Source organism: Phodopus roborovskii, unplaced genomic scaffold, assembly GCF_943737965.1.
Source record: "Phodopus roborovskii unplaced genomic scaffold, PHOROB, whole genome shotgun sequence".
In the NCBI taxonomy this organism is placed as follows: Eukaryota; Metazoa; Chordata; class Mammalia; order Rodentia; family Cricetidae; genus Phodopus; species Phodopus roborovskii.
In genome coordinates, this window is record NW_026125397.1 from 4,973,831 (window position 1) to 5,000,489 (window position 26,659).

The 26,659-nt window shown below is 41.6% G+C and overlaps 1 protein-coding gene across 2 annotated transcripts; it reads right to left on the reverse strand.

The window, feature by feature from the left end:
- Positions 1–559: 559 nt before the first annotated feature.
- Tbpl1 (TATA-box binding protein like 1) lies at positions 560–26,659 on the reverse strand. 2 transcript variants are annotated; one of them, XM_051175382.1, is made up of 7 exons: positions 26,599–26,659; positions 8,618–8,796; positions 5,576–5,658; positions 5,368–5,431; positions 3,630–3,733; positions 3,448–3,542; positions 560–1,080 (listed from the first exon to the last, which is right to left on the reverse strand). In XM_051175382.1, the coding sequence occupies exons 2-7, from the start codon at positions 8,750–8,752 to the stop codon at positions 1,001–1,003; spliced, it is 561 nt and encodes a 186-aa protein (XP_051031339.1). In that variant the 5' UTR covers positions 8,753–8,796; positions 26,599–26,659; the 3' UTR covers positions 560–1,000. The 2 variants fall into 2 exon arrangements, with proteins under 2 accessions (XP_051031339.1, XP_051031338.1); XM_051175381.1 differs by lacking the exon at positions 26,599–26,659 and adding an exon at positions 25,940–26,169.

Sequence of the window (26,659 nt, forward strand, 5' to 3'; positions counted from 1 at the left end):
TTGTGGGCACTTCTTGTGAAAACAATGTTCTGACAAGACTGTAGTATAGCCTTGAGCACCAACCTAAGATTAGTAAGAACCTCAACTCTTCCTACATCTACAGCTAGTCTTTGCAGAGTAACACAGGTAATGGGAGGTGCCACCTAGCACAGCTTCCTTCCCATACCCATCCAGGGAGGAAAAGGCCTCTTTAAAACTACAATTTCTTCGCTTTTAAAAGTCACTTAACATTTTTTACCATATCAAATTAGTAACAAAACATTATTGTTTACCCTAGTTACCTAGAGCTTATATACATGTTCTTTTATTTCTAATCTGCAAGAAAAGATTCTAATTGATATTTGGTAACAGAGCATGAAAAGATACTATATACATGTAGCATACACACACATATATATAGATATATACAAACACACTTCAAAAAGAAGCCCACATACCTTAGCCAAAGTTTAAGCCTGCATAGATTTTAAAAAATTATGAATACAGTTTGTTTAAAAGAGGAAATGGTGAATAAAAGTTACAGGGTGAATAAAAGTTACAGAATGGATATGAAGAGAGATCTTTTCCAAACTTTTATTTGTGCACATTCAATTTAAAAAGATAACTTTTACAGATTCTTTGGTGCCCATATTCAGCATACAAAAATGTAAAAGACTATTCACAAATAAAACACATTAGCTCAAACTGGAAAAATAATGACAACAATAAAACAATTTCTTAAGGTAGTGCACACTGTGACAGCTCTGCCTGTGGGGACATGAGAATTACTGCGAAAATAAATAGAATGTCCTTTTGTAAAAGCAGCAATGTCACGTCTTGTAAACTTCCTTTTTATATTACAGCAAAGTTTGAAGTGAAATCCAAAGGGACTGGAGCTCACACTGTAGCCGTGAGCAGGAGTCTATTCCTCAGTCACTGTTGGTCCAGTTTTCCTTGTGTTTTGAGTCCAATGTGCAGCAGGTTTCAAGGTGCTCAGTTAGAGACTAACCAACCAAATGAGTTATAAAATTTCCTTCCTGCTTTCAAACACAAATGGGTACACCTGTTCCACAGCAGTGGCCACAGCCTTTACATTGGGCCCTGTAATCAACAAAATAAGGAAGTGTTAAGAGGAACCCAGAGAGGGATGCTAGGAAAACTGACTCCAAGAGTTAAATGCACTTAACAGCTCTTTGGAGAACACATTTCCTTTCTAGACAATAAAACATAAAGCTATGTGCTTTAGTTTTTTAAACACTGGCATGAAAAACTGCTCTGCCAGAGTAGGACAAATGGTATTATTGCAATCAATTCAGGAGGAAGGACAAACTGACTGGATACTCGCCACCCTTTTGGCCACTGTCATCAGATTTGACTCAGCTGAAGGTCACAGGCCATGAGGGACCCAGCCAGGTGATGCAATGCTGGTTCTTACATTATATAGGGTCTAAGAGTCTCTGGCCAGCTGAGGTGGCAGCTGACCCGCAGAGCTTATCTAATCTGGCAGAGTTCTGGGGGAAGAACCAGTGATGACGAGGCGATGCTATGTAGTAATTCATTATTTAGTAATTAACCCACCGAACCCTGGATCATTTAAACGATCAAAGGGAACACTAAAAAAGAGAAATGGTTTCTTAAATTTGTAAACCAAACTTGTTGTGCTAATACATAGTTACCTCTTGAAAAGTCACAAAAACTTAAATATGTACCGACTAAGCAGCATGTTCTATTCATTCCTGTCTGGCTCTTCCTCCCACTGTTTATGTTACAGTGCTCTCAGAAACTATCCATTTCTAGGACATTCCAGATGTATATATGTACACATGGGTAGTAATTAACCAGGTCAGCTGTCTAATCAATCACCTATCAATTCAGTAATTAGACATTTAAAAAGAAATAACCACACACACACAATATTGGGAACCAGCAGTCTGCTGACTCCGCCCCCGACGATGGGCAGGATGCTCATGGCCATGTCATCACTGGGTCAGGCTTGACCTGGCTGCCAGGGGATTCAATTAGGCATGCGCAAGTTTCCCTTTTAAAGCAAGGGCGCCTCTCTCTTACTCTTTCTCTCTGGCCTTCTCTCTCTGCTCTTTCTTTCTCTCCATCCCCCTCTCTCCCCTGCTTTTGGTTGGCCACCTGCTACCCTCCCCCCCCTTCTCTCCCTTCTCTCAATAAACTCCACGTGGGTGCTGAATCTCGTGTTTGTGTTTCTTAGGCAAGAGTTGTATCAAAAGAACAACACACAAGGCATAGTAATTAACAAGGTTAACTTCCTTAAATTTGTTATGGTGTCTTGTTTATCAACTCAATAAATATATTCTGGGGGTGGGAATGGGGGTATGTTAAGTCAGAGTCTCACAAAGTAGCCCTGGTTAGCCTGAAACTATGTAGATCAGGCTGACCTCACAAAGATCTGCTTGCCAGAGTGCTAAGATTAAAGACATGAACTACCACACCCAGCACATACACTTGTCTTGAGGTTTCCACTGTATTATTCTATACTTAGTAAGGGCATGCCTATACATTTGGACCTCTCAGAAATCTAGGCCCAGAAGTTTAGAAGCATCTAAAATAAGAGAACAATGAAACAGTTCCTCACGGCCCTGTTTTTTAAGATTCGGGTAGGAGTCTGGCAATTGGCTTTGAAAGATCCCAGGAAGATAGGAAAACATCTGACATGAGCTAAACTGCAGCTGGTTTAATCGAAGAAGCAAAATTTAAAGATGACTGAGGAATCTATCTAGCTTAGCTCAGTTTTATTTTGGGGCCTGACTCCTAAGCAATGTCCATGTACAACTTATCACAGTACATTTTAAAAAATCAGCCTGCAAGCTAATGCCTCCCTGGACATGCATGCCTTGTGAAGCCACCCCTTCCAACCACTTAAAAGATTCAAAAGAGATAATGAAACACATGGAGAACATAACAGACAAGAATCATTTACATCTGAACATTTTGCTTCTCTCCAGAGCTCATAATTTAGGTTTTTCCTAGGTAATTTAAATGCAATATACATACATTAATATACATTAACACACTAGATATATGTGTGTGTGTGTATGTGTGTACTCTGAAGATTATAGTGGAATATTCTTATTCAAATATCTGCAGAGAGTATAATTGTACACTAGGTACAACGAGAGTAGGTTGGATGCTAAGAATGAGCCTCATTTCCTCATTAAGATAAAAATGAAGGCAGGCAGACACAGATAAGTATAGATCAGATGTAAGTAATACAACAATAGGAAAACTAACCTACAGAGCCTGAAGTCAGAAGACTGACTTCCTATGAAGGAGACAGGGTTTTTCTGTGTAGCCCTGGCTGTTCTGGAACTCACTCTGTAGAGCAGGCTGTCCTGTAACTCAGAGGTTCACCTGCCTCTGGCTTGGCTACACACTATCCTTTCTCATCAATGAATCACACACAATCCAGAGCAGTTGCTGTTCCATGTCATAGATTACCTGTCACTGTGATACTTCCTGTTGAAAATATCTGTAATGTAGCTCTTAGAGACTTTATCCGATAGCACACGGCAGGATGAAGTTCAGGTTCATAGCTATATAAAAACACAATTATGTTTTGTTATTTATACCGAATGGCAACTTCAAAGGTTGTATGTTATCTTGATTCTCCAAAGACCTACCTGGCATGAGGTCTATTGTTCTTGGTGAATTCTGGCAAACGGATTTCAAAGGGCATGTTACAAACTGCCAAAACATTCACAACCTTAAAATCTGTAAAAATTACCTATGAGAGAGAAGTAAAACTATATAAATTATTTTGAAGCATATACAAAAAGGTGCTCATGGCAATCTGTATTAATTAAAAATCCATAATATTATAAAATGGTATTTGTGTAATTGAAACTAGGCTATCTTTTAAATTTTATGTATGAACTTAATATTGAAAATGGAACATTTAAAACCTAGTAAATAGCAAGAAAAGCGAAGGAGGTAAAAGGGATAAGGGATTCTAGAATCAGATGGAAAAGCTGTCACTTAAAGAATTCAATATAGAGTGAAGGCTGAGCTCCTAAATTGAATGGAAAGGCACTTCTGTGGGCTCAGGTAGATATTGGTCCTTGTGCTGATTTGAACTAGTAGAGATTCTCTGAACACCAAGAAGCTTATGCTAGGGAAAGAAGCTTCAAGGCTGCAAGTAATAACTTCTTTTTAAATACGTTTTTGTTTGTTTTTCAAGACAGGGTTTCTCTACAGACCAGACTGGCCTTGAATTCAGAGCTACCTGACTCTGCCTCCCTAGTGCAGGGATTAAATGTATAAGTCACCATTACCCAGCATGCAAGTAATGTTTTCTTAACATTTATAGCTATTCCTGCCTACATCTTCAATTGTTTGTTGTCTTTCTAAAAAGTATTTCTCCTTTTTCTTCTCTCTCTCTCTGTCCCTCCCCCACCTCTCTCCCTGTGTGTGTGTATGGGGGGATATTAGGGATTAAATGCAATGCATTATATATTCCAGGCAAGTCTCTACCACTGTGCTGTATGTATGTATGTATGTATGTATGTATGTATGTATGTATACACACATACACAGACACACACACACACACACACACACAGTTAAGCATTTCCTCCCCAAATCAGTTCTAGGTGACAACCATTCTGCAACCCAGAGCTTGCACAAAGCATTAAAGCTAGATCCATACCACAGCTACACCTCAAAGTTTCCTCTGCCACTTCTTCATATACTGTGGTCCCTTCTCCCCATTGGTTTTATACTTTCTCCTAGAGTCCTACCCAAGAACACCTCTTCAAGGACATCTCACCTTTTGCTTTAGTTTACTCACTTGAACATAACCTACCAAGGCTACAGATTAAGTAGTAATTTTTACACTTTGACTGTTACAAAATACTTGAAAGTATACAAATCAGCAATGCGGGATATTACACGAGTGGGTGCCACCTATTGTCTGCATTGAAAGGGTTCTTTCTATCCAGCTCTCTCGCCATCCTGACAGGTTTCTCTGTGTAGTCGTGGCTGTTGTGGAACTAGCCCTACAGACCACATTGACCTCAAATTCACAGAGATCCACCTGCCTCTGCCTCCAGAGTGCTGGGATTAAAGGTGTGGGCTACCACTGACCTGGGGACAGCTATTCTTTAAGTGTCAAAAGATATTTTCTGATGAATGTATGTGTATAGCAGAGAAAGGAAAAACTCGAGTTCAAAGAGCAGTCACTCCTAAGGAAACAAGTCTCTATGGGAAAACAATTTAGGGAAAACCAGGACCTTTCCCAAATCCCCATGGAGCCATTCCTGGTTACCAAATTCTTGAGATTTGTTTAGTCTATTAACATTTTAACTTTATAAAGTTAAACCCTGGAACATCTGCAGTATGCATATCTTTGGAAAATGTTACCTGGAAACCTAGTTTCTGCAGACTACGGGCTAAACGTCGGGCACCAAATTTAGCTTCTTCTTCACTGTAAAGTAAAAAAAAAAAAGATTATTATGGCAAAGGCAATGAATGCCCTCTATTCGAAAAGCATGAGCAACTGCAACTGTGATTTTAAGTCCCTCCCATAGAGAGCAAGGCAAAAGATAAAACTTACCCAGGTATCACTCACCTTGTTGCTCCAGTGCAAATAATTTTTCCTGAGGACCAAATTGTAGCTGTAATTCTAGGTTTTCTAAGCTTCATTAATACTTTCTGGAAAAAAAATTCAATCATCTAATAAGCATCGATCTTCAGACAGCTCTGTCCTAGGTGCCTGTGTAATGTCCACATGCAATGCCAAGTCTAGGCGAGGCAGAAATACGTGTTCAAGTCCCCATCGTGAAACCGTGTTCAATACTGAACACAGTGGAAGTCTGAAGACTGAGCTATAGGTGTGGAAGCAGACTTCTTAGAAAAGGTCTGCAACCTGTCTCCCTCCAGAGTTCTCCTGTTGAATCATCATATGCACATTAGTATTCTCCAACCTCAAGACTGTCGAGTTAAGTTCTCGTTTGCTTTTGCTTTTCTGAGTAGGGTCTTACTGTGTAACCAAGCTAGCCAACAATGCATGATCCTACAGTCTAGGTGCGGACAACAGATGTGTGTTTTGACACCTGACCTCCTGTGTATTCGTTTTTTGTTAAGGGAAGATAATATTACTAACATGTTTAAAAATCTTAGTTGGCCAATGAGATTTTTTTTTTTTTTATATAGCTGAATTTAGTTCTTAGTTTCTAGTTCTATTCTAGTTCTAAGAACTTGAGAAAATTTGCTTAGGGTAGCTGACATTTAGTTTTTAGAACTTAAACTGAGCTTTTAAATAGATTCTTAACTTAAAAAAACCTTTTGTGTGCTGGGTGTCTATGCTATGTATGATCATGTGTATGTGTGCAGGCACGTGTGTGGCATACCAGCGTGTGTTCCAGTCCCGGTTTTCACTGAGACACCCTCTCCTGTTGCTCACTGGCAGACTGGTCTATACACTTCCAGTGATTTCATCTCTGCCCCCTCCCGTCAGCACCAATCAAGAGGCAAGACTACACCTATCTTTTACTTGGGTTCTGGGCATCCTAATGCATAGTTTGTACAACACCTTACCCTCCATTTAAAAATCTGTGTTAGTCATTTTAGAGTGCTAGGATTTATAAGAATTTCTTTAATAAATATATCATGCACTCTCACCATATTCATCATCCATGCTCTTTCCTTTCTCCCTGCTCCCACTTCAAATAGTCTCCCTTTTCCCTGTCTTCCTCCTGCTGTGTATGTGTGTGCGTTATGTATGTATGTATGTTATACTATACAGTTTATTCTAGGATCCGCAAGTAGAGAAAGTATGTGATGTTTGTTTTTCTGAGTCTAGCTTATTTCACTTAATAGTGTGACCTTCATTGCATTCTTCTTGAAGAAATGACATACTCATTGTATATTTATGACACATTTTCTTTATCCTTCCATATCCCTATGGTCACCTACACTGATGCTGTAACATAGCTATTTCCATAGATGCTAAATTTACAGCTCTGCAGTGGGTAAGGATCCACCTTATCCCCAATCTTTTTGTCCACATCCTTGCCAGCTGTGGCGGTTTGAATGAGAATGGTCCATAGGCTCCTGTTTGAATGCTTGGTCCTCTGTTGATAGAAGTGTTTGGTGTGGTGATGGTAACATATTATTTATATTTTATTAAAGCTTGCCTGAGGATTTAGAAAACCAAAGTCAGCTTTAAGCTATAGAGGCTGGGCAGTGGTGATACCCACCTTTAATCCCAGCAGCCAGAAGCTAGGAGGTAGTGGTGCACACCTTTAATCCTAGGACCCAGGATTAAGAGGTAGATAGATCTCTATGAGTCTCCAAGGCCACCCAGATCTACACAAGATTGATCCAGCCCTAAAGAGAAACAGCTCACACAAAGGTGATCTCAGCACCTGGGATCACACGCCTTTAATCCCAGCATTAGGGAGGTGTCTTATACAGACAGGAGCAAGGTCAGTATCAGGCATTCATTCTCCAGCCACATTGAGGAAAGGAAGACACTGAAGTCTCAGGATTCTCCAGCCATGCTGAAGAGGCTTGGTGAGAGCTTGCAGAGACAGGGTCAGCCCTTTCAGCTGAGGCAGAGTAAGAGCCAGTGCCCAGATGCTTTGCTTTTCTGATCTTCAGTTTTAAGTATGAACCTAAATATCTGTCTCTGGGTCCTTTGATTGTGTTATAGTTTGGGAAGGATTCGGAGATGTAGCCTTGTTGGAGGAGGTGTGACACTGGGGACCGGCTTTGAGGTTCCAAAGTCCATACCGTTCCCAGTGTCAGTCTCTTCCTGATCCCCAACTCTGCCTCGTCCTTGTGGATCTGGGGAACTCCCGCTACTGCTTCAGCCCCGTGTCTGCTTGCCTGCCTGCTGGCAAGGCTCCCACCCTGAAACCGCAAGCCCTTGCTTCTAGAAACTGCCTTGGTCACGGTATCTTAGAACAACAATAGAAAAGTAATTAAACACCAGTACTTCCTATTCTTTGTTTTCCTCAAGACAGCCATTCTGATTAGGTGAGATGGAATCTTGGTGTAGTTTTATTTTGCATTTCTCACATTTCTAATGTTTATGAGTTGTATTTTTCAAATGCATACCCACTGTCATTTATAAAGCTGACATCAAATCACTAAGATTTTGTTATTTATTAGTAACACATTTTTAAATGTAGGGTTTTTTTTTGGGGGGGGTAGGGAGGTTCAAGTCAGGGTTTCTTTGTGCATCTCTGGCTGTCCTGGACCTTGGTCTGTAGAGCAGGCTACCCTTAAACTCAGAGATCCACCAGCCTCTGCCTACTGAGTGCTGTGGTTAAAGGCCTGTGCCCAAATGTAACTGGTTTCACAAAATATAAACTAAAATCTAGGTTAGCATATGAATTACATTTTATATTATTAATAATATATCTTATCTAAAAAGGAACAGGAAAATTTACATACAATTAAAACAGGGCTTGCACCAAGACGCAGAGTAAGTAGCTTGAGTGGCTATCACCAGTACCTTGCAATTCCATGAGGGAGTCACTTCTACAGGGCTCCCTGTTGTATCAATTACAACTAGCATCAAGCAAGATTATCTGTATATACAGCATTATTCACAGCATGGTTAGATTAGGCTGTACAGTACACAAAAGGGAATCCAGATACTTACTCCAACATCACGCTTATAAATTACATTGGCTCCTTCCAAAGCAATCTTCCTTAAGTTCAAATGGCATCTTGTTCTAAAAACACAGACTACATTTGTAATTAAAATGTCCAATGCAACATCACTGTCTGCATCCATTGGGGTAGTTTAAAAACTTAGTTTCCCACCACGAAGATCACATCCTGGGAAATAAAACAAAATAAAGTTATTAAACTTAAATATTCCACTAATTTGTTTTGTACACATAATCTTAAAATTAAAATGCAAGAAATATAGTTTTCAGATATTACAAGAATCAAACCATATCTCTTCTTACCACTAAAAATGTCACAATAGATGCAACGTATTATATTTAAATAACTTTCAACCCTTAAAAATGAGAAACTTTTACTGACACTGTGTTCAGGTATGCTACAGTTATAGTAAGAATCCAAGCACATTACACTCAAGGGCTAGACTCTGTGGTCCCAGTGTCCAGTCGGCACTGAATCCTAGCAGGCACAATACAAAAAACTAGTATTTTACATGAGGATTAAATTATGTGACTGGCACAATGGCACACGCCACACGCTGATAACCCCTGCACTCAGGAGGAATGCCCAAGATTGAGGCCAGCCTGGGCTACACAGTATGACCGAGCTTCAGAAAACTAACAAATAAAAACTTGTAATGCCTGTACACAACTTATAGTGTTCAAGTCTATGCATCAACCGTACTGTTATTTTTCTTTTATTCTTGGACTTTAATCTTTCATTTTCTGTTCCATGTGTACACCTGACTCCCTTTAATCACTCACTTAGGGATCATGTATCCACATTTGTAAGTAAGATTTTAATGGTTATAATTATAGCATATATATGTATACATACACTTTTTTGTACTGTATGACTTGAGTATCAAGGTTATGCCTGTCTCAGAAAAATATGAGTTTATTTTCAAAATATTTGAACCTGTTATTTGCTTGAGATTTTTCTTTTTTGAAAACAAATTCAGTATTGTTAAGTGTTTTAGAACAACTGATGTCTTCTGTATTTGTGCTAAATTTAAATTTCCATATCTTCTACTTTCTTACTGGTCCACACAGGCCTTGGTCACAGCACATCAGCACAGCTCACATTTTAACTCTGGGGTTGCTCTCCAGGGTTTCTCTGTCCCTTACACCTTGCTGATAAATCTTTCTATTCTGTTCCTCTCTGCATTTTTTTTCCCCATGCTTATTTCCTCCCCTAGATTTATCGATTCATTTCCTACTTCCTACTTTCTTACACTGAAAAATACTTAAGCTTGAATTCCTTTTCTCTTTTTTTGTATAGACATTGAAGGCCATTATAACCTGGTGTTTCAGGGTTACTTTATTGGGTGTATGTTTTCATTGCCTGTCAATACTAATAACATTAAAAAATTTCTGTTACTGTTTTTCTTGGATGAATAATTTATTTTGGCTTATCAAATTTAAAATATGTATGCACTCGTGGAATTGCTGTCAGTTAATAGTAACTGAGCCAAGCAAAGAATAAACAAGTATATACATAGAAACCAGAAATAGCACAGACATGCTGTCCCCATCTAAAAGGGCTGGTTAAAGAGCATCACACACACTATGAAATATATATATATATATGTATATGTATGTATATGTATGTCTGTGGGCCACATGTGTGGAGGAGTGCTCCCTCAAAGGTCAGAAGAACCATCAGATCCCTTGGACCTGGAATTACAGATGATTGTAAGCCACCATATGGGTGCTGGGCTCTGAACCCAGGTCCTTTGCAAGGGCAGGAAGTACACTTAGTCACTGAGCCACCTCTTCAGGCCCAACATATACTTTTATGAATAGTATAAAACACAAAAGCTTAGATGGAGGTTCATGATGTTAGTGTAGAACATTATGTAGGGATGGTTCAATGGTTAAGCGCACTTGCTGCTCTTCCAGAGGGCATGCGTTCGGTTCCTAGTACCTACATCAGGAGGCTCACAAACATCTCTAGCTCTAGCTCCAGAGAATCCAATGGCTCTGGTCTCTTTTGGCACTCACATGCACAAAGTTAACCAGTGTGGGGTCCTGATAGTTTATTTTGGTCATCTATTTACATATATGCGCGCGCGCGCGCGTGTGTGTGTGTGTGTGTGTGTGTGTGTGTGTGTGTGTGTGTGTAAATGTTAACTTCTCCATTCAGAGAATAGCACATTGTAGTGACCTTTTCTTCCTCTTTTCCAGGAGAATCTGGATTTTGTTTTTGTTTTTTGAGCCAGGCTTTTATATAGTCAAGGATGAACTTTAACTTGTAATCTACCAACTGAGCTATATCCCAGCCCCGATGTTGAATTTGTAAATCAACAAATACGTATTAGGTTTACTGATAAAAAAAAAAAAATAAAGTTACTTCTATTTTAGGTATCAATAACTTGCATACTCACTGCCCAGGACATATATTATAGAAAATAACTTAATCATGTGTTTTGTCTCATTTATCAAGTAAACACCTAGTCTGAGTTTGATTTGTCAAATATCTCCAAATCAAGTGTTTAAAATTACAGCTGTCCTGTTTCCCTTGAAAAGCTGTGTTCCCAGCACTCTGTACAGTGAGCTGTGTAAGCTGAAGTCGTTCCCCCTCCCCCATCCCGTGCAGTGACTGTATGGACAGTACAGCATCTCTATCTAGGTTTCTGGCTTTCTAGCCTGGTGGTTGATATTCACTACAAAGTTACTTCAGCAGCTGCAACCTTGAATGGCCTGGAAAACACTGCCACCTCCCGGCTCTGAAGACAAGCTTCATCACCAGCAGCCACACCACATTTTCCACAGATTTAAACTGAGAGGCCACAATAAACACTATCTTAAAAACAAAGCAAAAGTAACCTTAACATTTAATGGAGGACCAAAAAAGTAAAATAAACTAAATCCGCTTCTACACAACAGAAGAATCTTGCTGCTCTACGAGATGGGTATTGCAGCTGTGGGTGTTGGAGGAGCCCGGAAGGCTTGATCACAAAATTAGTATCCATAATTTGAGAAGAGGTAAAAGTAGGGCAAGATGGGTAACAGACCAAGTCACCATGTCACACAGGCCCACTCATTCAGTCCCGAGAGATCTCTCTCTTCTAAGCCAGACACACTATCATCATATTCTCTATAAAGCTCCCAAACAGTAGAAAGGGAAACAGACATTGTATTCCCTGATTCCATCATATTACCCAACAGTCAACACTCCCCTGAGAACAAGGGAAAAAAATAAAGACATCCTATTTTGCCTTATAGAAAAAGAATGTTCTTTCCCATTTCTGAGACGTGGCATCAACTGCAGAGAAGGGCTTTGTCATGGTGCTTGTATTCGCTTTGTAACACTGGTCAGTTGCCAGCTCTCTGCAAGTCTTCAGCCCCTCTTCTGTAAACTGGTGATATCATATGCACAGCAAAGGGAGAGTGAAATATTGTTATCAGGAACACAGCAAGTAACATGCATCCAAGCTGTAGATAGATTTACAGGAAAATGTGGTAACTGAACATTTTTTGAATGAGTTGACAGAAACCTTGAGAGCCTTTACAGCAACAGATGGAAAGAACCAGATCCTAACAGGTTAGGCAGGGTCAACAAACAACAGTCACGGGCCAATACCTGGTTAGTAAAAGTTTTACTGGAACTCAGCCATGCTTCTGTTTCCATAGTGACTGCAGCATAGGTAAATGGTTCTGAGTAAGACATGTAGACCTAAACTATTTACTGGGTGCCTCTAAAAAAGTTTGATTCCTTGGCCAATCCACTAAGGTACACAAATAAAATATTTAACACGGAAAAACACAAAGCCCATTTTTAAACAAGTAACAAAAAGCATCCATTTAAAAAGGTCTTTGACTGAACTCTGGTTAACAAACCAGTATAAAAGATATTATGACATTAATGATCTATGCAGATCTAATGGACTTGGGTGATGTTAGGGAATTACTGTGAATTTTGTTAGGCGAGATAATGGAGTGATTACCCAGACACCCACTACAGAGATTTACACAAGGGTTCAGGAGAGAATGTCATGTATCTGATCAGCTTTAAAATACACAAATCCTTCCAAATCAAACCCAATGATAGATTTCTTGGGGTCAGGTGGCTCAATGTCTGAAATTTTGCCACACAAATCTGCACAATTTGTTCAAAGATGAATGTCTAATGGAAAAAGATGAAGACTTACAATATAGACAAATTCAGGAACTAGACACTAAATTCCATTTTAGTTCTACAACTATTATGATTTTAGATACACTGTCTCCAGGCCAACCTTCCTATGTTCCCTTTACACCACCTTCCTGTTCAAGGGGCAGCAGAGGGAAAGGCTTATGGGTGTGGGGCCAGAGAACAGTTGCATAAGTGAACTGGCAACCTTTAGCTTCTCTGGCAGGTGACATTCTATCATGAAGACATTCCTGTACTTGTCTCAAGGGCTTATACCTCAGGCTTCAGTCCTCAGGGCTAGAATTTTTTATTTTTGTAAAAGTATGCAAGAATGTATCATATGCCTGCTCACACAAAGAGCCAAAGGAAAGGCTATGCCACCAAGATTACACAAAACATTGAATAAATGCCGAAGCAAACACAGTTCCTTACATTACACAAAATTAATGTTCCCTATGCATATCTGTACCTACTAACTATACTACTTATTCTAAATAAAAACGCTACTACTTGTAAACCCAGCCCCTGGAAGAATGAGACAAGATCATTGCAGGTTCAAGACCAACCTGGTTACACAAACAAACAGTCACAAGAATGGAAAACGGAACTTGTATCAAAATGATTATGGGTTTTTTTGTTTGTCTTTAAAATCTACAGAGGAGGCCAGCCAGATACAGAAGTCTCATTAGGTAAAGGCTCTTGCTGCTACCAAGCTGGACAGCCTGAGTTCCATTTCTGGGACACACATAGTGGAAGAAAAGAACTCTAGCAAGCTTTTTTCTGTCTAACCTCCACTTGAGGTGGCCATGTGGGCACACATGCAGAGATACAGCAACATAAATGAAAGAAAAGCAAATGTGATAAAAAAAAAAAAACCTTCACAGAGAGCTACCGAGACTGTTTCTTACTAGGAATCGTAATCTGGATTGTTGGCAGCTATCTATTGGGTATACACACAAAGCAACGTAAAAATAAGTGTATTTAATGCTTCAGTCAATGACAACATTAGGCAATGGTGCCCGGAAGGCACCAGGAGAGATGTAAAGGCTCTTCTTTTTCTGCATGGGACCACTACTAGGAGATTCCTCTCTAGGCTGCGCAGCTGACTGGGGGCCGTGCATTGCTGCCACTGCCCTACACCCCATGATTTTACAATAACCACTCAATTTGGGGGTTCAAACCTAAAGATGTACCCAGTTCCTTATTACGTGCAGACACAATTTACTTTAGATATATTCCTTAATATTTTAAGTAAACTCTGTGAGAGTTAATCTCAATTGTCAACTAGATGGTGCCTAGCATACCTGCCTGAGCCTCTGGGCATGCTTGTAAAGAATTACCTTCAGAGGGTTACCAGTAAGATCTACCCACTATGGGCAGCAACATTCCCAGGCTGGACCCTGGACCCCTTAAACAGGAGAAAGGACGAGCACGGCACTCACCCTTTTCTGACCTTGGACTATAGATGTGATGTGACCAGCGCCCCACCCTCCTGCAGCTGTGACCACGGATGGGATGTGACCAGCCAGCCTCACCCTGAAGCTGCAACAGATGGACTGTAACCCTAATTGTGAACCAAAATAAATCTTGTGTCCCTTAGGTTGTTTTCAGAATATTCTGTCTTAGCACCAGAAAAGGAAACTAAGACACTGAAGACACTGTCTGTCTGTCAGCCCAAAACATACTCTATGTATGTATGTATGTATATACGTATGTATGTACGTATGTATGCATGCACATATTTTCACCCCCTTTTGAGACAGGGAGAGGGTTTCACTAGATAGCCCTCACTGCCTGGAAGTCACTTTATAGACCAGGCTGGCCTCAAAATCACAGACACCCACCTGCCTCTGCCTCCCAAGTGATGGGATTAAAAGCACATGTCACCACACAATGAGATGTGATTTTTAAAGAAACTTGTCATTCTGATTGTATATGGACTACTCAGAAGGAAAATAAAAGTCACCCATAATCATAATCAGTTAAGTTTTTCTAGGCTGTTGGATGCATATATTTCATCTGAGTATATCAAACAAGACTGTGATCATGTACAAGGACTGTTTTTATAAAGTCACAAAAGGATTGCATAAGATTCTTTTGACAAGGGATAGAGATGCTCAGTGGAGAAGTACAGTGGCTATCCCTCCCACACTCACACGGAGGGTCACAACTGTGTAACTCCCGTTCCAAGATGACCTCTTCTGACCTCCAGAGGCTCCAGGGACATGCAGGCAAAGCACTCACACACATACAAAATAAAGTAATAAAAATGATGATGATGATGATATCTTTTGACAACTTGAGACATACACACACACACACACAAAAATTAGGCGAGTTAGTTGATTTTCCTGAGTATTAATGGGGGTAAACTCTTTATTTAAATACTGCTAACCACTTAGAATTCTTTGAAGTTAACTGTTTTATATCATTGGTCCACTTTCCTTATTCATAAAGCTCTTATATAAATATCAGTTCGCTTAATGTACCCCTTCTGCCGCAAACGCGTTCACTGTACTGATGGATCCGAAGGAAGGGCCAGCATGAAAAGTGGAAGAACCGAGGGCAGCCACCTGGAAAGGCAGGGATGGGTCCAACTGTGTCCTATTTGTCCCCACTGCGGTGGTGAGCTAGAAGAGTGGGGGCGGGGAAAGACATGCGTTTAAGAAGTCATTACCACTCTACGATGGGAGGACTGACTGGATGATGAGACTGGGAAGGAAACCTGATCGGAAGTCCAGCTAAGAGTGGACCAGAGCAGCACTGAGTGACAGGGAAAACAGGGCTCTGTGACTGTACAGGGATGAGAAAAGGGGAAAATGGAAGGTGACCTTAGGTCTCTGGCCAAGACTATCATTTACTGACACTGAAAGGGATGTCAGATGCCCAGTAGAGGGAAAAATGGGCATCAACGTATTTGGGCACTTTGAATGCCCAAAAGTTTTGAGACATCCAAGGAGATACAGAATAAGTAATCAGTAAAGCATCTATATTTCAGGCAAGTCTTGCTTTGGATTGGAGATGAAAGTCTAGCGGCTCTAATGTAAAAAGCAATTAAAATCATTATGAGCAAAACTGAGGAAATATGTAGTTGAGAAGTCTGACACCCAAGACAAAGCCAGAGTGTCCTTACTCTGAGTTCCATGGCTGTTATTATGCATAGCTGGGTTACAGACATTTCCACACTGTGAAATGTGTGCTGTCTGATGTCTTCTTGGTGACAGCAGGCTGCTCAGAAGCACGATCTAATTCTTTTTCTGTGTCCTGGCCTTGGCACGGTTCCCAAGGCATTATACATTCAATAGAATGTGTAGAGTTTAATTGTTCTCTCATGCACACACAGGCGCATAAGAGCTCAGCAAATTACTCAGTTAAAGCAATCTCTTGGGAGCCATATGACTGGGGGAAAGGTACCGAAGCAGGTGCCTCAGTGCCCTCATGTGTAAAATACAGCACACAGCCTACCAGAGCGCTAGGCCATGTGAAACACTTAGTACTGCACTTGCACACGGTAGGCATTCAGATTTAGCTATTCTTACTGTTACTATTATTATCTCCTCTCTTCTTCCATGAGCAGAGAAATGTGCAAAAATGGAAAGGGTTTCTGGTGATTCATTATAGTCTTCAAGCTTCGGAACATAAAAACACTTCCTGTGTCTTCAAGTTTAAAAACAAAAAGTAAACTAAAGTATACAATTTGATGTATCTGATCAATAAAACTAGTATGAGGGTGAATCTAGATTTAGCCACAAATTAAAAAAATAACTCTGGCCCTAATAAAACTATTTTAAATCAAAACATCTAGTGGCTACTGACTTTGGAACAGGTCTAAGTCTGAAGTAGCTGGTTGAGTAGCAGGTGTTCAGGCAAAGTGGGCAGGACTGTCAAAGACTGACCAGGAACTACATATTATAAAATAATTTAGGTTTCTATAGAAGCCAGAAAACTCTGTCTACTACATTTGAAAATTAAGCTTAAGATGCTCATTTCATTTTTAGGTACCAATTCTCTTGAGCAGTCTTCCATGTGTCCCTATTTTCAGTGATTATAGAGTACTATTTGAAACACTGAGAAGGGAGGGGTGGCTCATGCCTGTAATTCCAGTAACCAGAAGGCAGAAGCAGGAGTTGCTGGGAGTTGAGGCCAGTCTGTGCTACAAGGTGAGTTCCAGGTCATACTGGGTTACAGAGTGAAATCCTGTCTTTTTCCTGTCTGTCTACTCCTTAAATCAGACACCCTTCTTGAAGTTTAAGGTAGCCTTTGAGGAAGTAATAGTCACAACAGTTAGGGATGCCCTAAAACTGTATAAAGGCAAGCCTCTCTGTGAGCTTGAAGAGGCTGTTGTTTTCTTCACATCTTAAAAATATGTCCTAAATCTTAGTCCTCCTGGAACTTTCTGGACTTCAGCTGAACTTTATGGATGGCTCCTATGTCTATCTTGGCCTATCACAGACTTAATTTCACATTTCCAACTACCTACTAGGTATATCTATTAAGTTAAACCAACTCACCCAAACAGAATTTACTAATCCCATCAGAAACACTTGACTTTGCTTCTTCTGGTGTTAGTGGATGGAGTCACCATCAAACATTCACTCATCTCAATTGAAAACACCACAGTCACTCATGTATGGTATCCGAGCACCCTGGAGGCTAAGGCAGGAGGCCTGTCATGTGTTTAAGGCTAGCCTGAACTACAGAGTTCCAGGTTGGCCTGGGCTGGAGTGAAACCTTGGATGAAACTCATACTCTTCCCACAAAACTTCAGGACCTCCTTCATCTATCATTTTTTTCTTATGCTCAGTTAACCTCCAATCTAGCTTCTTTCCTGTGTCCAAAGCAACAATTTTATTTTAGGGTTTCTTGCACACCATTATGGCAACAGCCTCCTACTAGAACTCGTCTCCGTTTGCAATCTCCAAAATCTAGTTCATCTACCAAATAACCACCAGAATTATCTAATTGTACCACATTCTTACTTAAAAAAAAAGAAAAAAAATCTCTTGGCTCTCTTAGACAAACAAAATAGGATCTAATCTACTTGGCTTAGAATGCTGTGTGCTTCCCACCAATTTTCCTTTTATAACTGAATCTACTTGAAACACATCCTTACAGCCTCTACTTCATAGCAAACTGCCTGTAATGGCAGACCACTTTCTGCCTGCCCCCATTGCTTTAACTAACGAAGTCTTACTCCAACTGCACATTTAGTACATAGCTAGTCACCGAACCCTGTGGGAATACAACTCAGAAAAACGGTCAGGGAGGGACCCTCTTAGCAGTTATAGTCTAGTTGTAAAAGCAGGAAATAAATAGGTCAACAATGAAAATAATTAGGAAGCAGGGCCTAGGAAATAAATAAGATCACATAGGAAGAATGATCCAGTGAAGTGATTTCAACTCTCTGTAGAAATGAGACACAAGTCTCCAAAGGAGATCCAAGGAGCCTGCCTATGGAACCAGAGGACATCTCAGGAGTACTCAGCAAACGAAGGCATCTGTCTGTGTTCTGTCTACTAGACTGCACAGCACAGTCTAGTAGATCTACTAAGCTTTATTTAAATGTTTTTAGCTCTTGGGTCAGCAACTTGGTTGAATACTTTTGGAACAAATCAAATAAGTGTGGGACTAGGGACAAATGGAAAGAACAGAATTCATTCAAGGTAGAAATAAGTATCACAGGAATTAACAATTAGACTTATTTAAAACAAACAGTAAACCAAGAGACATGTATTCTCATTTATATATAGTACTTTTTACATCTTTCCCCCCTCCCATTATTCCCTTTTTTATTTTACCAAACAACCCTTATCAAGCTCTTAAAGCTGCTGCCTAATAATTGGCCACCAAAGAATGACTAACTGGTCAAGTCTCTTTCACAGCTAGGCATGGTGGCCCTCAAGTGTAACCTCAGTAACTGGGGAGTCAGAGCATCACCAGTTCAAGGCCAGCCAGGGATACAAACCAAGATCCCATCATATACATGGTCCATCAGTAACTACACCATTAGAGAGCATATGAAACTGCCCAAGTAGGTGTGCACAGCAGCAAGTTTTTAAATTACTGCCAAACTTTAAGTTGGCCATACTGGAACTCCTGTTAGCAATATACTGCTAAGAAGATGAGAGAATTATTCTCATGGACTTTTTCTTTGTTGTGAGCACATGCTCTCATGTAGGGACTCTAACTCACTATGTAGCTAAAGATGACTCCTAATTCTCCTGCCTCCATCCACTTCCCAAGTGCTGCGATTACAGGCATGAGCCATCATGTCTGGCTCATGCAATTTTTTAAAATATGCTATGCCACAGATCATTTTCCTTGAGTCTCCACAAGACCACAGAACACGGTGCCTTTCAGAGCAGCGCAACACATCTGCTGAAGATCTTTAAATTGGTGACTACCTCCTTCAACATGGAAATGCTCTCATGACCTCCCTGAGCATGAACAACAAAGATCCTGGGATGTGGCCAACCTCCAACCTCCATCAATGATGAGCTGCTCAGGACTACTTCACCAGGCTGTCTGAAGATAACAGGGAAGGAGATGTACAAGATGCATGGCAGTCATAAGCAAGGCAGCAAGAAAGGCTCTGGGGTTCCAGAAGAGTGTCTGGCAAATCAAAAGGGATGGGCTGAGTTTTATTCCACCAAAGCTTCAGCTTCACTGTGAGTTAGTTATCTGGGGTTTAGACAAACCACACCCCACCTTCATACCTGCACCCAGGGCTATAGATTAGCTTTATGTCCTTATCTGCACAACATCTGATCCTCCAGGATGGTGGAAAGAACCCTGGGGGCACACTTAATGGTGTGTTAGAACTATCTCCAGACCAGCAAGTTTTGCTGTAGAGTAGCAATGAGTACTGGAGTCAGCCACGCAGTCTCTAACCCCTCCTTCCATTTTGAGGCTGGGAGTTAATATGTAGCCCGGGCCAGCCTGGAACTTAGTGTGTAGATAAGGCTCACCCCAAACTCAGAGATCCACCTGCCTCTGCCTCTATCTCCACTGCACTGGGATTAAAGCCATGAGTTAACCAAGTCAAGTTCAGGACTTGCATTCTTAAAAAGTATTCCAACAGTATCCTCAGAGTATCTAAAGTTGAAGTAGCCATAAACCTACATGGGCTTTTGTTGTTGTTTTGGCACAAAAGCCACAATCATTCTTCCTCATCCCCCCGCCCCCCCATATCTGTGACCCATCCATATAGCTATGAAAGAATGGGTTGACAATTTTAATCAACACAGGGTGGATTCTGACATTGCTCAACTAAACCAACAGGATCAACCCAACATCACTTTCTGTAATTGGGAAAACAAAAAGTCTTCTCTCTGAATCAAGCATACTTGCTAATTTCATATGTAAAATGCAAATGAAACATGGAATAAGGAATTATGGAACTTACCCTTAAATATTTAAAACATTATATACCTTGGTTATTGTTATTTGTGTGTGTGTGGGGGGGGAGGCAGGTAGTCCTAAGGAATAAAACTCAGGGCCTCACAATTGTCAGGCAATAACTACCACTGAGTTGAATCCTCAGCTAATACAGTTTAAGTGATGGTATAGTAGTATTTTGTAAAAATATTACTTTGACAAAAAACCCCAGAACTTAGATATTACACAAAATAGAAGACAAGAGTCTAAAATCCATTTTGTTTAAGCAAACACTTTCTTTTTGGTATAGGGTCTTGCTCTGGCTGGTCTAGAACTCAGTGATCCTCCTGTCTCAGCTTCTGGATACTGAGGTGACAGGCCTGCTCCACCAGGTGCAGATAACTTTTGTATTTTAATAGCTTCAAAAGTTCAATTAAACTGAAAGACTTGAACTTAACTTTAAGTTAGGTGTCTTGATATTAACTATAATTATCAAATTATCTCTCTGATTAGGTAGCCTCAGTGTTTGGTTTGAACCCCCGTCCCAAAAAAGTTTTCCAGTTCTAAAGGCTCTGTAAACACTGGCACAGAGTAACAGCTTCAGCTACTTCTAAAATTCTAATACAACTACTATTTATTTTACAGCAATTATACTGACAGGGAAAACTCAAATGAAATGACTGATACAGGCACTAACAAATTTCTGCTTTATCATCAATTAAGACACACAAGTTAAAAAGAGTGTCTTCTAAAGAAAGACTAATTCTGCTAATGAATCAGCAGGGCTATTTCTTTTATACAGCAAAACAGTCGGGTCCACAGGGAAAGAGCATTTCAATAGCTGTAACCCAGAGCCAGAGCATGCTTTGTTGGTCTGCCTTTACTTAGCCCATCTGCCAGAAGTGATAACCAGATGCCAGTGTAACAATTACAGATTTTAAAAAGTACCCCCCCCCACACACACACACACTAAAACCTAACAGCAGAGATGAGTTCAACAGCCCAGGATCAAAAGGAACTTCAATAATGTAACAGAAAGTCTGGGAACAAAAGGAAGGAATCAGCGATCTGATGGTTCCCTTTTGACACACTACGAGGTAGCACAGCTCTCACAGCACCTGCTCAAATGCTCTCAGTTCTTACACTTAATCCTCACAGCAACCCTTTCCGTACATACTCCAGACAGTGGCTCCACATTGCAGACAAGGGAACTGGGGCTTCGGGAGGTGAAAGACACTTGTCAAAACGACATCATAGCACTAACAGAACACAGGCAGCTGCTAGGTAGGCACAGTCCATACTTTTAAATGTTATGCCAACAGCATTGAACCAATCCTGATCAACTAAGAACTTCAAACTTAGGAGAAGAAGGAAGGCTAACCCCTTAATGTTTTACTTCTAAAATGCTGCAATTCTTCACTTAGTAAAACTTACCCTCATCCAGGCCAAGATACATACATATGAGATATGCATATATACATATAAGATATATATGAAGCTGTCTTTCTTGCTAGGCACTATTAGTATTGTCACTCACAAGTCATGAGAAAATGCTATTCTTAACACACCACCTAACTTCCATGCTTGTGTGTGTGCCTGAGTATGGATATGCTTGTGCTACAGCATGGAGATAAGAGGGCAACCTCAATCTGGGTTCCCGCCGCCTACCTATTTAAGACAGGCTCTCTTTCACTGTTACCTATGGCAGGCCAGCCAGCCCACAGGTCTTCTAGCCATAGGACCTACCACAGGATTGCAGCCACACTATCTCATTTGCCTCCATGTGGATCCTGGGGATCGGAACTGGGGCCCGCACATGTGAAAGCCCAGTAGTTTCCCCACTGAGCTATGGCCCCAGTCCTCAGCATTCTTTCTGCACGAGTGAAGAGTATGTGGTTAAAAACAAGCTATAGCAGAACTTTTGTATTGTATGGGAGGGGGTGAAATTTTAAAGTTTCATTGACCTCATGTGGAAAGATCTAAACTGCCCAAGAAAACACTCAGATGTAATTTTTGAACATTTAATGTGATCCCTGGTAACATGTTTCCATGTGCAAACCGAGTCATTTAGGACAAATTATTTTCCGTGTTACCATTAGTCACAGAAAGCAAGCAAGCAAGCAAACAAACAAACCCCAAACAGGTAAAGAGAATTTCCAATGTGATCTGACTAATGACATACTTCTGGAATCTTTACAACTATACAAACAACACATACTCCACATCCCTTTCTAAGGAAAAGACATATGCATCATAATAGAAAAATCACATTTATTAGAAATTTCCCCCAGTGGCACCCCTAAGATGCAAACAGTCCCTGCATCTTCTACTCAAGCTGTAGCAGTCAGTCATTCTTTAAATCACTTGGGTTCATTAAAACAAAGCCCTAACCATGGCTCTGATGCTCTGGGGCTATAGCTTGTACCACTATACAGAGAATAAGAAGTGTGACTGTTACCCAGAAAACAGCTTTCAAAATGGTTCTTCTCTGGGTTCCAGTCCTTAGCACTACAAGAAAGGCTCTCCCTCATCCACTAGAAAGCCCAAGATACAATAAAAACAAACAGGGTATCTCCATCTGGTAAACAAATTAATCTCTAAAATACACATATAGAGGACATGAACACACAATATGATGACGGCTCATAATGCTGACCCTCTAGAAACCTTGGTTATATACCAGAGGATGACATCTATAGACCAATAATTATAGTACCAGCAAGTATGTAATACAATATCTAAAATTCAAATATACATCAGTTATGTTACACGTTTGTCATTTCTCTATTATCTATACATACACAAAAAGCACACTTGACGTGGCTTTAGTAAAAAAAAAAAAAGATAGAAATTCCAGTAAAATTTCATAGTTCAAATGTCAGCTAAAAATCTCAAGACACTAAAGGTTTTAATTTGGAGACATGATGAAAACTTTCTACTGTAAACGCTTTCAAAATCAATTGAAACTTTATTTTCCATAGTAATAATTTCATCACATGGTTGATGATGCAACAGGAAGAAATCAATCACCACCTTACTCAGTGGCCTCCTTTGTTTAAGATATCCTCATGCCCTGTCAACTACAATATATTCAGAATTTGCTAACTTTAACGGCTGAGCCATCTCTCCAGCCCAAGAATTTGCTAACTTTTAACTGGTGTCACATTTCTGATGAGAAATGACATGTTCTAAACTATTACTATGTTCCATGACTTGTCTTTATAGCAAATTCTGCACATTCTACTCATAGATACACCAACAAAAATTGTTCATGAGACTATTTACCGCCTGAAGAAAAAATGTGTGGAATCACTTAGGCACTGCCCTCAAAATTGCAAAATGTAGTTTTAATCGAATATTCAGATCCAAAATGGTAAGAAAGATGGTGTTAAAAATAACCCTTGACTAACAACTACACAAATGTTAGTTCAGTTTATAACATACAATAGGGTCTGTAATACCTTTTTAATCATCAAAACAAAGTGACTGTCTATAGTAACAGTAGTACCACATGGGTTTCTTAAATACCTTTTATGATGAAGAGCTCAAATATTTTTACATGGTTCCTTTCAATACACTCTTTTGAGTTGGAATGAATTTACAGCTAACATCTGATGTGCCCACTCCAATTCTCCAAATACAAGGATTCACATGAAAATGCAACCATGTTCCATTAATGAAAAACACACACAAGCACACGGCATGTGGTGAAAACTCTTTAAGAAGTAGGAAAAAAAAAATACAAAAAGTATAAAAAAATTACTTTAGATCAGAGCACACATAAAAAGAGAAAGTAAGAAGGTGAGCGCTAGGGTCAATACCACAGAAAGCAGAAACTGAACTACCGAAAGGAAGAAGCTACAATTGACCGGCATTCAGGGACCACAGAGGCAGAGACCTCACCAACAGTCCAGCTGTGCAGTACAGCTGTTTAAAGGCAGCTCTACAGTGGAGGGCGTTCCTCACGCGCACTAAAGAAACTCCAGCACCCAAACAGTCTCCACAGGATAGCCATATAAAAATAGGAAGCAGTCTCATCACGGCTTTGAAAATACTGACGTTTTCATCTCAAGACGTTTAAACCCTAATTTGTTTTCTGATGTTCAAATTTCCAAGTCTTTTAAAAGGAAACTGTTCATTTCCTTGTAAACCTGCAAGTACTTCAGCTAACAACGCTGGACCCAAAAGTCCTGGTTAGAAGCTTAAAATGAAAACATATGACTTAATAAAAAAGAAAGAAAGAAAAGAAAAAAGAAAAAAAGAAAGAAAAAAGGAAAAAAAAAAAAAAAAAGAGCCCTGTCTGGTTCTTGTTCAAGAAAGCACACAGCAGCAGAGCAGCAGATCATTACAGCACTGGTTCCCATTTTTGGGAGCAGAGTATAGGAGAGTACTGAGGGTGACAATGACATCCCTTTGCTTAGAAGAAGCCAGGCTTAGCAAGGGACAAGCTGCACCTGTGGTTGACACACTGCCTTTATGAATATCAGCGTTGTGCTGCTCTTCAGTTTTGTATGAAGACCTTTGTTCCTTACTGACCACAGAAATGGTATTACAGTAGAGTCTGACCTTTCTGTGCCACAGAGAAACTTCACTCACTGATAGAAAATACAGCTTTATTTTGTCTTCTGAGGCAGATGTATAGCTCAGGAAGACCTGGAACTTATTATGTACCCTAAAAGGGCCTTGAACTCATATCCTCCCGCCTCAGACTCCCAAATGCTGGGATCACAGGCATGTGCCATTGCAGCCAATATAATATGGCTTACCAAAGCATAGAACAAGCAGTTTGTGATGCAAGGCTGAAGAGCATAAATTGATGAATAATTTAACCGGGCATATCCAAACTCTAAACAATTCTTTCAACCCGACAGTGATAAAAGTCACTTCTTGATTTAAATGGACTGCTATTTTGTCAAACTTGGAAAGAGGCTGCAAACCATGCCCAAAAGACTGAATGCCTTTCTTACATTCCCCTTTTTTCAATTACCTAAGGCAATCTGTTATGGTGTCACGCACAAGTCCCAATTCTAAGGCATTCTTCTTAACCATAAACACACAAGTTCACACTAGTCACTGGCAGTGTCGCTCTGGAACTGCAGGTGACAGATGCAGTCACAGAGCTCACAGATGTGGACTGGCTGCAGCTTGACTTTCGCTCGGTGCAATGAGCACACTGGCAGAGCCTGCAGATGCACACAGCTCTATTTCAGTCATTTCCGATTTTATTTACTTCTAGGACCCGTCCTGGCGATTATGAAGCGATTATCCCCCCACTCTCATCCCTGCTCAAACCCTATTCACAATTCATTTTCTCTTCCCGCGTTCCAGATCCGTTTTCCCGAAGCCTAATTCGGCTCCTATTATTATCATTATAAAGCGGGGTTCCGGGCAAGTGCCAGAAGCAAGAGGCGACCGCGCCGCTATCTGGGGGAGCCTTTGCGCGGCGGCACAGCGGCCACCGCAAGTTTCCCGAGAAGCGGCGGACTCCTCGCTGAGAGGCACGGCCCCTCTTTCCCCCAGGGGCGGGCTCCACGACGGGGACCATCCCTGCCGGTCTCCCGCGGCCCGGCAGGGCGCCCCACCCCCACCCCGTTATCCTTCCTGGGATGCCCAAGCCGCCCGACCGCCCTCTTCGCTAGCCGCTGCCCGCGGCGCTCCCCGGCTCGGCTCCCCGCCCAGCACGGCACACCGCAGCCCGGCCGGCGCGCACACGCCCCGCCGCCGCTCTCGGGCCGCCCCGGGCCCGCCTGCCCCCACCTCCCAGGATCGCCGACGGGGTTACCGTGGGAAGACGGGGCGGTCGCAGAGGACGCGGCGGCAGCGCTGCTGCCGGTTGCGTCGGACGCGGAGGAAAAGCTGGAGGACAAGGATGAAGATGAGGCGGGCCCGCTCCCCAGTCTCCATGGAACTCCCGCCCCGGCCCGTTGCTAGGAGCCCCCGAGGCTCGGGCTCCGTCTTTCGTGCTTTGTTGTTCCGGGTACAGGGCGGCCGCTGCTTCCCCGCGACAATAAATAGACTAGACGCGGGGGAGCATAGAGACGCCACGCGGCGGCTAGAGCGCCGCCAGGCCCGGGCGCTCCGGGGATCCTCGCTAGCCGCCCACTTCCGGCTCTCGTTGCTCCCCCGCCCCAGCCCCAGCCCCTAGCTCGGGCTCTCCTTCCTCCTTCCTGAAGCGGCCGGGGGAGGCCCTTGAGCGCACGGGCTGGGCCCGGCGCAAGTGGCCGGAGGGCGCCCGGGGTCCCGGCTGCGCTTCAGCGAGGCTCGCCTGCAGAGATCCTGGGTGCCTGGTGTCACCTGATTGCTGGCGAACGGCACAGCGCACACGGGCTTGGCTGGTGGCTTCTGTTTTAAACCTCAACCCACCGGTTTCTACAAAGGGGCCCAGCTAGCAGTCATCCGGCCCAGTCTTGACCCGGGAGGTGGCGGGGTCCCCGGCCTTACTCAGCGAGGGCTCGGCGGGCGCTTCGCAGGCCTGTCCGTCCGGCGGGCCGGCTGGACACTG